This window comes from Opisthorchis viverrini (genome assembly GCF_000715545.1).
Source record: "Opisthorchis viverrini unplaced genomic scaffold opera_v5_305, whole genome shotgun sequence".
NCBI classification, from domain to species: Eukaryota; Metazoa; Platyhelminthes; class Trematoda; order Opisthorchiida; family Opisthorchiidae; genus Opisthorchis; species Opisthorchis viverrini.
Window position 1 is genome coordinate 108170 of NW_008751956.1, and position 11881 is coordinate 120050.

The following is an 11881-nucleotide window of genomic DNA, read 5'->3' on the forward strand; positions in this document are numbered from 1 at the left end:
TGACTTAGCACAATACCAACCCCTGCACATCCCACCGCAGCAGCCTCTGGATCACCAGAGGTGCGTAGCCGGAAGCGAGTGGAGACTGACGGGGCGGTTAACTCAATCACTGCTTGCATCTTGAATTCTCGTTTCTGAGACACAGCACACATCAATGCCAAGCGAGTCCAGTGTGAGTGCAGGAGCAGCTTGTTGTCCTCGTTGTCCTTGTTGTACTCGAACGAATTCAGCAATATGGTTTTCGCCCACGTGCAGAGAAATGTGCATTTTTTCTCACCTCCATCAAATATCTTGGATTTGTTTTTGACGAATATGGTCGTCATCCAGACTCAGAAAATAATTTTGCCACAAAAATGTCAGGAGCGACAAATTTAGCAACCTTGTGCTCCTTCCATGGTGTAGTAAGCCATTACAGTTCATTTTGCCAGACAGGCATCGTGTTCGTGAACCACTAAATCGTCTTTTACAAAAGGATGTGCCTTGAAACTGATCACATTAGTGCCAGTTCGCTTTTGACAAAGTGAAGTCAATTATCAGCTCTGATCTACTACTCACACATCACAATCCAGCCCTGTAAACTACTGTTGTTTCAGACGCATCCAACCATGTTGTTGGAGCTGTCATCTCACGTTTTCCCCGACGGAAACGAAAAAGCAATTGCCCACGCAGCTAGATCCCGAACAATTACCGAGCGCAATAATGGTCAGATTGAAAAAAAGCTTTAGCAATAATCTTTGCCATCAAGAAGTTCCACAAAGTGCCCTATGGACGTCATTTCACGCCCATCACTGACCATCAGCCCCTTCTTGCTGTTTTCCGATCTAAGTGTTAACTATGCCCTTGACAGACAAACTCAAATCACATCACCACCATAGGCAAAAGTTGCCCTGGCCTTCCCATTCGAGAAATAATCTCACCTCCAGCCAGTCCATCAGAACTTATACAACTGCCCAGGCAAAAAATTCACATACCACGTCAATTGGCTCGTGTGCAAGCATGGGTCTTGTGGCACCACTTTTTACCTTGTAGGTGTGAAGCGCATGCGAAATCGTTATTCAAAATGCTTTGTATTTTCCATGGATATGAACCAAGGAGAGCAATATTATCAGCATACTCAATGCCTGTGAGCGAACTTCAAAAGACAATAACCGTTCAACTGTAACATCCTCTCGGTGTCCACCTGCCATGCCACCCGAAGGAAGCACGAGATCCGGGATACTGCCAAGTTGTCCAAGCCTAGACAGGGGAAGCCGAGAGGCAGAGGTCGGGATCTAACCACAGTCCTTCCGGTCAGGAGAATTTCAACTTCTGAAGTAGCGAAGACGGGCAAAGGAATTTTAAGCAGCACATCAACAGCAAAGTTGAACGCCAGAGAGTATCGTAAATGCGAAGAATATGAGGCTGGTTCCACGATGGTTACCACAGGACGTTATTGCACCCTCTTTGAAAACTGTGGTGACGGTCAAGGAGCTCCGTTTGGCTGGCATTTTGCAGGAAAATCCTCCATCTTTTGGGCCTTCAAAATCCACCAGCGTTCTCTGCCATTCTTCAAGCTCCTGTTTATCCGGTGTTTAGGGAACCTGCGTACGCCACCGGTCTCTCGTTGCAGGTATGGCCGTTCTGGTAGCAACGAGATCTGCTAATCTCGAAGATATTTTGTGTTCATTAACTCATGTCAGATGGCCTGCAAAAACAGTCCAAAAAGCTGAGAGCATCGCTTCTTTAACTCGACTCCATTCAACCTCCAAGCAATCTTCGTCATCGGCATGAGCATACGTTTCCAGTAGCTTTCTGCTCAAATCAGCTCGATGCTCTTCCGCCACTGAAACTTGTCGAGGCTGATTAATGGAGCTGCCCTCCTTTGGCACACGTAATGCTGGTGGAAGGCGGCACGATGGCAAAAGAGTCAAGTTGCGCACCCCAGAAGGAACGGTAATCCCTAACTGAGACTGTTCATTGGTAACTGATAGCCACATGGTCCGATTGAGTCCACGGCGAAATGGCTCAGTGGTTAGAGAACGAATTACTGACCGGAAGGTCCGTGGTTCGAACCCGACCCCTGCCTCTCGACTTCCCCTGTCTGGGCTTGGGCAACCTGACAGTATCCCAGCCCTCGTGCTTCCTCCGGGTGGCATGGCAGCTAGGCACTGAAAGGGTGCTATGGCTGAACGATTTTTTACGACTCTCTTGTGGTAGGTGGTTTCCAAGTAAAACGATGTGAGGGTTTGTGTTGGAAGTCAGTACTAGTCAGGAACATACGATGATCTGCACACAACTGAAGAAGCCGCTCCCCATTATCCGTACGTTCAGCATCGACTCCAGTTCTACGACCTAATTGTGCTTCTTCCGAACTTAGTCGGGCATTCATAGAACCCGCCAGGATTACTGTATCTGTTCTTCTTGCCAACTGGGAAAATCGTGGCAGGTCTTGATAACACTCGTCCTTCTCAGTTTCTGAACTGCAGTCTGTTGGGGCGTATGCTGATACGATAAACAAATACCGTTTACCAGATCGACCTGCGTTAATCTTAATTGAGACCGAAAATCACACAGCACAAAGGTGACTGTTTACTGCAATCTAGCCTAGTAAGGCGCCTTCAGCCTTTGGAATGTGTACAACTCCCACACCGTAGATACCACAAGCCATTGCGTGGGAATCACCAGATGGCTAAAGAGTGAAATATGAAACATCTGAGCTCGTCCTAAGCGGCTTGAGGAGCACGACCGAAGTGGGGTCTTGTATACGTGTTTCGGGGACAAAACGTACATAGTTAGGGACGGGAAGCAAGAGATGCCTGTTCTCCAGTTTGGCATAGAGTACCAACGCCAAAGGCTGCCAAGTTGACTAGATATTTTGAGGTTATTAACTGATTGTTTTGGTTTATTTTCTGGGCCATTATAGAGACACGGGATAGTGGCTAGGAGATTGGCAGATGGTTTGATTGGCTGCATGGTACGATGGGTAGGGAGTGTGGGAGGCTGGTGAGTAGAGAGCTGCAAGGGCAGATAATACTTCCCGGTTGCCCAGGCCGTACTAAATAATGCGCCGGCGGTCACGGTCAACCGTTGGACGATCGGAGTGTGTGGTTTATAGGGCCGACCTTTTCTAACCTGTCCTACCCGAGAGGGAGGCAGTATCGCTACTTCCATAAATACGGACACACTGGATGTCTTGGAGAAACAACTTACTGTCTTTACACTCCTGTCATAGAGGACAGTACGGCTTTACGTCCAGAGCCTAGGGAGGATTACTTTTAGACTATCCCCACCTGCGCAGGTTCGGCTTTTCGCCTGGACCTAAAAATGGTAAATATCTGCGGTTGAACACATCGACTGACACCGCACAGAACCCAACTCAATGGTGCGTTTGCTGTCCTTTTTGTTAAACTGTCTACCCATTCATGTGAGAGTTTGTCGCAGAATTTTCCGCATTTTTGAAACGACAATTGTCTCTGTAGGCATATTGCCTCCTCTGGGCCCAGTACACTATACACAATATATGAACGGGTGATGCGGGTGAGAATGTGTCCAAGGGTGAGTAAGAAGAGTCCGGGTTATCGAGGATAAACAACATTTTACTTGTCTAAGAGTAAGCATGGATGAGCTTAAATACATGCAAATGCATACGTAAAAAATACATACAAAGATTCAATACGGGTAAGTAGGGTAAGTATAATATTAAGCAGACAGAAATCATGACATCCACCCCGGCACTGTTTGAATGGACACGTATGTACTGAGGTAGACAGGGGGAAAATGTAGTGAGTCAGGTTCATCTCTTTCTCAAACTGTAAGGATGAACTCGTCGCTGTTTTTCTAGAATTTCAGAATGGCTCGATTGGTCTTCGGAGGACGGTACCGAGTGTTCAGGTGCTGACGTTCGGTTGTTTCAGTTATATCTGCGTGTTCGATGTCCCTACTGAGAACGTCTTTAGTTGGACTAGACGGCGAAGGGACACGGTTTCGACTCTTCCGTCTAGATGAGCAATGTGTGGGGTGAAGTTCAGAAGGTCGACTTATTCTACCAGTGGTTGACACTTGGATGATCCATCATCTTGCTGCAGCAGAACTGGTCCAGGGGTGGCCAACCACGATGGTAACGATATTCCATATGTTCAGCGACGTGCGTATTGAAACAAACGTTTGTGTGGAGTACAGTTACAGGCCGTACATAACAGTGATCAGAGGCTGTGTAGAGCATCAGAGAGTACCGAATCCCAATAGGAAGATGGAAGATTGTGAGATTTCAACGCAGAGCTTATTGTTTGCCAGAGAGTGCCGTCGAGAAGCTGAACATGACTGTTACACTATGGGTTATAAATCGATCTATGACTCATAGCAACACCTTTCTCCATGAGAAAGCTCTTGAGCTCAGACGATATGAACGATGAGTCTCTGTCGGGATGGATATAGGCTGGCATTCCGAACAAACAGAAGATTTGTGAGTCACTCACTTGCTCAGGTTATATCCGCACATACGAATTCAAATGGGAACCCTGAGAACTCGTCAATTACGTGGCAGGGGACCTTTAAAATCCAAACTCATGCGATCAAAATGTTATGTTGCTTTCATGAGTCTACCAGAGTCCTGGCTTCAGTTCGGTACACAGTTTACAAGAAATAACGCGCTTGACATCGTCGACGGAATAGGAGAGATTATTGTAACTCACAAAATGAAACATACGAGTAGTACCTGGATGGCAGAGGGATTTATGGAGCTCTCCAAGTTAGTTAGTGCTTCCTGTGGAAGCACATACGTTTCGTGATAGTGTCTGCGACATGATTGCCCTTGCCAGGTCGGTATATGACATCATACTTGTACCCAGACACGTCAATCCTCCAGCGTTGTATCTAGTCGTTTTTCACCTTACCCTTCTGTCCACCGCCGTATATGAATGTGACTGAACGCTGATCGGTGATTAGTTTTAAGGGTCTTCCGAGTAGAGATTGCCGCCATTTCCTGATAGATTCAACGATAGCGCAGGCCTCCTTCTCAATGACACACGCAGCAGAAGTGACCGCGTTTACCACACACACACACGGCTTCTTGAGTGGGGCACTTCGAATGAGGATACCTACCATAACCACAGAAATAATAATGGTTGAACGGATTTTACAGAAGCAATGGTCGGATCAACACGTAATTCGGGATTCTGTGAAAATGGCGGAATCGTAGAACAGGATATATATTGTCTACTAAAATATGCCCACGACTGTTTGTGAGCCAACGCGAGGGATCTAGCAAGCTGATAGGCTTGGCCCAGAGTAAGTTCGCTCTGTGCTAGAAGTTTTTCGCGGATGGACTTGGAAGCCGGGTCGTTAATTAAAGCATCACCCACACACCTATCTCGATATTCAGTTGCACCTACTGATTTAAACTCGCAGACTTTGGCTAATTATATCAGTTTTCGTACGACCTGGTCGGTTGTCTGTCCTCTCTCTTGCTTTTACATACAAGATTCAATGCGAGTATACAGGATAACTATAATAATAAGCAGGCAAAATCGTGATGGCGGTATTATATAACGTGTTGATTTTCGGTCGCTTCCTGTGGGGCTGTTAACTGCGGTTTCTCCAGAGCTTCCCCCGTCGTTTTGGGTCTATGAGTGGTGGGACTTGAACCCGTGTTCAAAATGTACAGCACTTAGTACATACGCAGTGAACCCGACAAATGCTGCAACCTTGCGTATATCCATTGAACCGGTCTCCTATTGGAGAACACGAGAAAAGTAATGCCATTCGCAGCAAACGTCGCACCGTCATCACACGTCGTCATCCGTTGATCGAATCAAGGTCCCACACAACGCAGTTTCATGTCCGGTGTACGGATGCTGCGTATGGTGTTCGGAGCTGACATAGGGCCAAGTCAGTGATCCTCAGTCCTTGGCCCTTCTGTCGAGGACAGTAGGCCGTTCACCACATCACAGCGGGCGAGACAGATTTACCGGGCTGCAGTCCCTCATCACCATCATCCCATCGCGAACAGACTGGACCCTAACACGGTGTGACGGTTTGTGCACCTACATAACCCATCGAGCTATACTGGCAAATGTATGTGTGACCTCCCCAGAACCTCACACCAGGTTTGTAAACGGGTAGATGCTTGGCTGTCTCTTGGTCCTCCAGGTTGCGGATGGGAACGAGGCTGGTAACTTGCTCCTTTACTATGTAGATTATCCAGACGGTCTTGCACTAACAATTGCTGTCGCGCGGGTGGGTTTTTGAGCCGAAGGTTTTGGCTGGAAACTCTGATTGTCCTCCTGTCCAGGTGCGGGTGCCCTGATAGTATTTCACCCCATGTAGAACCATGAATAGCACATCCGAAAACAATCTCATGCCACATCGACCCGTCACATGGTACCATTACTCGGGTCATTTCAGTAACTGCAAATAGCAGGATAAACAAAACAGACTACTGCTGACGCCGTAGATGTTACAGTTAACGGCGATGAGTGGTAAGCGGGCCTGTTAATCCCTAAGAATGGCCCTAGAGAGATGTCTTTGGGATCTGAGAGGTCGGAGGAAGGAATGAGTGGAGGCGGCGTGAGCCAATTATTGATTGTCGCTGGTTCACCATCGTAGGCCCGGATCGCGCGCTCGTTCGTTAGTCTTTCTCGTTGTCTTTTTCATGGGTGCGCGAGATACACACGTCCTGTCTAGCCATCGAGAAGCCCTCAAACGCTGTGTGGCAAGCTTACTAGAATCACCGAAACCCTGCAAGATGCTGGGCGTTAATTTTGTGAAATTGATGAACCAACTGGATCCAAGCAACGGATCTCGAGCAACACTCTAAAATTGCTCGAAGCTCTGACACGTACACCGCATGCTCAAGAATACGGTATGATTCGATAAGCCGTCAAACTTCTGATGGAAGAGACCATCTGCACAGATCGAGAAGCCTGGTGGATACAGAAGACTGAAAAGAACGACGCGAAAAGTCCTAAGAATCTGCGTAAAGCGCTTCAGCTGATACGCGCAATGGGCGCAGGGCTACTGATAACAACGCCAACTTATCTGTAAAAAAGCACCTGGGTCATTCTAATAGCAATCTAACTGGCCAAGTGTGTCTGCTCAGCCACATTCCCAACCTGTAATACAGCCTCGGGGAGTCATCGCGACATGCTGAAGCGTCGTGCAACTCTGTGTCGGTCCTTTGCTTCCTGCTTTGCTCACTATAGTGTATCAGAAAACACGATAGCTTCAGACAGACCCTTATGGAGACAAAGGAATGTTATTACAACCGTGTTTATAGGGTCACCACGGAACGCCGCACAAGGTCGTGGTAGACATCCGTGAGGGGCCGGGAAGCGTCGAGCGACATACGCTCGATCCAGATTGGCCGACATTCTGGCCAATCAAAGCATGCCTTTGTTTAGTCCGTGGCGGTACATCCATCCCATCGAAGTGATGCTGGGTTATTAGGGGGCGGCTGAGCCCGAACACCTCTTGCTTGAAAAGACTGTTCAACCGAACAACTCAACAGTGGCGGTACGTTCCAAACCGACTTCGTTTCTGCTTGTGCAACTTAGTGAAATAATTTCGCTAACTAATCTGTTTACAGAATTAACACTGGTCATCATATTGAATTTTTCATTCTAACATCACCGTCGCCTGGGGACACTATTTCTACGGTGCACCCGCCTTCAATATCGAGCTAGGTCATTGACGCGTGCCCAATCATTCCTGGAGCGGACCTAAGATCGAACCTTCAGAGGAAGGCTTTTGCTGCTTCAATCAAGGACAAATTTTGAAGGTAAATTTCAAAATTTCAAATCTTTGGCAAAGTAAATTGGCAATAACTCGGAAAATATATAGATTTGGGAACAATGATGTCCACAACACCTTCCCCTAGGTAAGGAAAATCAGTGACGAGTCTTTCTGGAGATCAATTTCAAAGGGGTCATTTGACGTCGACGGCGGTCTGTTCAGCTTTCACGGATTCACGGATTGATACACACTTTGGAGATGATTGGGTTCTCCAGCTGATGCCTTCTGTGTCCACGGCTGCGTTGCATCAATTGCGATTATCTTGAGTATTCTCCCTCGTGTTGTATTATCAGACTTCCTGACGTATGGGAGTGTACGATGAGCTCCCCAGAAGCTCCCCTACACCAAGTGGTGCCATTGGCACTCAGTCTCCCCGTTCTGGTTTAACTTCGCGAGGAACGAGATAATCAGACGAAGCTGGAACTTCTCTAAAATCCTGATGTTCAAGTAATTTGTAGCAAAAAGCTTCTTGATCTGGAGTATACGAGACGCATCGTCCTTATTTTCGAAGGGAAGAAATTTCGGGTTTCTTGAATGAACTGACCAAAGTCATCCCGTCCTTTGATATGCGCTTTGCACCCACAAAGTATAAGGTCATGCTTGTGGACATGCAGACACTGAACATGCCACTTACAATCCGTGAAGGGGAACTGGAAGTCGCGGGCCGTTTTACGTATCTTGAAAATTTGCATCAGACCTGACTGTAGTGTGACAGATGGGGTCAGTGCACGAATCTTCAAGGCTTGTGTCGCGTTTGCTAATTTGAGACATCTATAGCGTCAGAGCGGTTTATCTCTGAATCTCGAAGGGACCTGTGTATAAGGCTACAGTGCTTGTTGTTTTGTCGTGTGGCTGACACTTGGCCTGCTCGAGCAGCGGGTCTGAGGCGTGGTCTCAAAACCATAGCTCGTGTGGGTTGTAGGCTGCGAGTCCGTAACGAGGCAATCAGAAAGCGAGTTTTTGGTTGTGCAGTGAAGCCTTCCATTAAGGACTGTGTCCGGCGCCAGAAGCTGTCTTCTTTGGGACATGTGTTGCTTATGCATAACCATCGGTTGCTGAAAAGTGCTGTTTCCCTAGCCCAACTCAGAGCGGCGAAAGCAGAGAGGTAGCCAGACATTGAGCTTGGAGAGAGCTGTGCAAGCGACTACGAAACTTTTGGGTGTCAACGGTGCTACTCGTCTTCCAGGTTAGGGACCGCGTGATCCCCACTGCGCCTGGTTGGAGACACTGGGAGGCACGGCTATCGACCGATGTCGGTGGCGTTTTTGTTTTAAATGTCTATCTAGATTGCCTGAACGGGTTTCAGGAGGTGTAGGCACCTCGAACTGATTCTTTTAAGCTAGCACAAATCCCTTCCACGTCCGCCTTTATTTTTTCTTCACAGTAAGGCATTCAACTAAATTGGTTGATGACTGATCAGGTGGCTGTTGATCTGTTCGCCAAGTTTGGCAATCGATTCCCAGGCGTTTCTTAACAATTCAAGGAGTCATCTTCAGTGCGCTGCTGGTTAGATAGTCCCTTTTTTAGTGCATGCGCTTATTTAGTTTACATAAGACAGCCTTTGCGCTGTCGTTGACAGCCATCCTACTAAGATTCTGGTTTGTCCCATCTTTGCATCATGGTTTGTATTTCTTGCTTCCTAAGGTAAACCACTGTTCAAATTGCCGTTTGTTTGTTGTCTCTTCAGGTTGCCCGTTCGTGCTCTGTATTGCGTCGTGGTCGGCTTCTCTGGTGTTTGAGTGGTTTGTGATGTACCTTTTATTTTTGGTAGTTTGCAGTTCTATTNGGTTCATCTCTGAATCTCGAAGGGACCTGTGTATTAAGCTACAGTGCGTGTTGTTTTGTCGTGTGGCTGAGACTTGGCCTGCTCGAGCAGCGGGTCTGAGGCGTGGTCTCAAAACCATAGCTCGTGTGGGTTGTAGTCTGCGAGTCCGTAACGAGGCAATCAGAAAGCGAGTTTGTGCAGTGAAGCCTTCCATTAAGGAATGTGTCCGGCGCCAGAAGCTGTCTTCTTTGGGACATGTGTTGCTTATGCATAACCATCGGTTGCTGAAAAGTGCTGTTTCCCTAGCCCAACTCAGAGCGGCGAAAGCAGAGAGGTAGCCAGACATTGAGCTTGGAGAGAGCTGTGCAAGCGACTACGAAACTTTTGGGTGTCAACGGTGCTACTCGTCTTCCAGGTTAGGGATTGCGTGATCCCCACTGCGCCTGGTTGGAGACACTGGGAGGCACGGCTATCGACCGATGTCGGTGGCGTTTTTGTTTTAAATGTCTATCTAGATTGCCTGAACGGGTTTCAGGAGGTGTAGGCACCTCGAACTGATTCTTTTAAGCTAGCACAAATCCCTTCCACGTCCGCCTTTATTTTTTCTTCACAGTAAGGCATTCAACTAAATTGGTTGATGACTGATCAGGTGGCTGTTGATCTGTTCGCCAAGTTTGGCAATCGATTCCCAGGCGTTTCTTAACAATTCAAGGAGTCATCTTCAGTGCGCTGCTGGTTAGATAGTCCCTTTTTTAGTGCATGCGCTTATTTAGTTTACATAAGACAGCCTTTGCGCTGTCGTTGACAGCCATCCTACTAAGATTCTGGTTTGTCCCATCTTTGCATCTTGGTTTGTATTTCTTGCTTCCTAAGGTAAACCACTGTTCAAATTGCCGTTTGTTTGTTGTCTCTTCAGGTTGCCCGTTCGTGCTCTGTATTGCGTCGTGGTCGGCTTCTCTGGTGTTTGAGTGGTTTGTGATGTACCTTTTATTTTTGGTAGTTTGCAGTTCTATTTATTTCAGTTTCGAATCCTCGTTCGGCTCCGGTATTTGTGATCCTGGAGTTTTTGTCCTCAGAGGCTGGTAGACAAGATCGATCACAATGCGTTTGTTTGTTGCTCCATTAGTGGAGTAACACGCCTCCATGAACTCGCGTTCTTTCTTTGTTCTTTGCTGGCCCAGTATGCTGACGTTATTCTAATCGAATTTGTGTCCTCCATTTTCGTGTGCAGAGGTGAGGGAGAGTTGGTCGTGTCTCCGAGTGGCGAGCTTGTGTTCGTTAACTCTGGTTGACAGTTACCTTCCTATATGTCCCACGTAGTGTTCTTCACAATCGTTGCATTTATTTTTGTAGATTTCTTCTGTCTTTTTCAATGCAATAAATGTCAATTTGGTCGTGATCATGACCTTCGCAGAATATGAATCCGTCTGTGGGCAAATGTGATTGCATGCTGTCGTAGTATCCTTGCGGTCAGCTCCGAAATTTTTTTGATATATGTTGCTGTGATTTTGTTGCCTGTGCTTCCGGTTCTCGAGTTGCTTGAACTGCATTTTCTCAGACATCTTCAGACGAAATACACTGGGTAACCGTTCCTTTGAAAGATCCTGTTTAAGCGTTTCTTTTCCTTTAGCTTTAGGGTCTACCGTGTTTCAGTGTTTCAATTTGCTTGAATAGTCTCCGAATGTAGCATTGTTTGTGGTGGTCTAGCTGGTTGTCGTGGCAGTCAAGAAAGTGATCCGCATGTGTGGCCTTTCTTTAGAATCCGATTTGCATTTGTCCATCCGGCAACCTTGTGACGAGGACATCTAAAACCGCCAGCTTGTTGTTGTTTTCCTCTATCATCGTGATCCTGATGTCACGTTTTTGGGTGAACTGACCAAGGTCATCCCATCCTTTAGCATGCGCCTTGCACCCGCATTGTGAGGTCAAACCTGTGAACAGGCTCTCACCACACATGTCACTTACCATCCAGGCAGAGGGACTTGAAGTTATGGAACGTTTTACGAATTTTTAAAGTTGTATTAGTACCGATTGCAGTGTGCAAGGTAAGTTTAACGAACGAATCTGCAAGGCTCTGGTGGTGTTTGCCAATATGTAAAAACTATGATGACAAAAAGTTATATCACTGAATCTCAGGGGACTGTATCGCGCTACGGTGCGGGTTGTGAGACTAAAGCGCGTCGAGCGGCGGAACAGAGACAACTTCTACAATTGCTGTCTCCCAGCCATAGCTCGTGTGAGTTGGTGTCGGCGAGTCCGTAACGAGGCAATTAAAAAGCAAGTTTTCTTTTAGGTATCGGAATTTCCACTGAATAACGTGTCCGGCACCAGAAGCTGCGTTCGTTAAGC

The 11881-nt window shown here is 47.1% G+C and overlaps 1 protein-coding gene across 1 annotated transcript in view; it reads right to left on the minus strand.

Annotated features, from left to right (window-relative positions):
• The window catches only part of T265_09709 (hypothetical protein), a gene marked incomplete at both ends in the record, with an annotated part of 90253 nt that extends 85171 nt beyond the window's left edge, over positions 1-5082 (minus strand). Inside the window, 2 exons of the mRNA XM_009175869.1 lie at positions 2260-2481; positions 4872-5082. Coding sequence (XP_009174133.1) covers positions 2260-2481; positions 4872-5082 — 433 coding nt within the window. The remainder of the gene's footprint in view (positions 1-2259; positions 2482-4871) is intronic.
• Positions 5083-11881: the final 6799 nt, after the last annotated feature.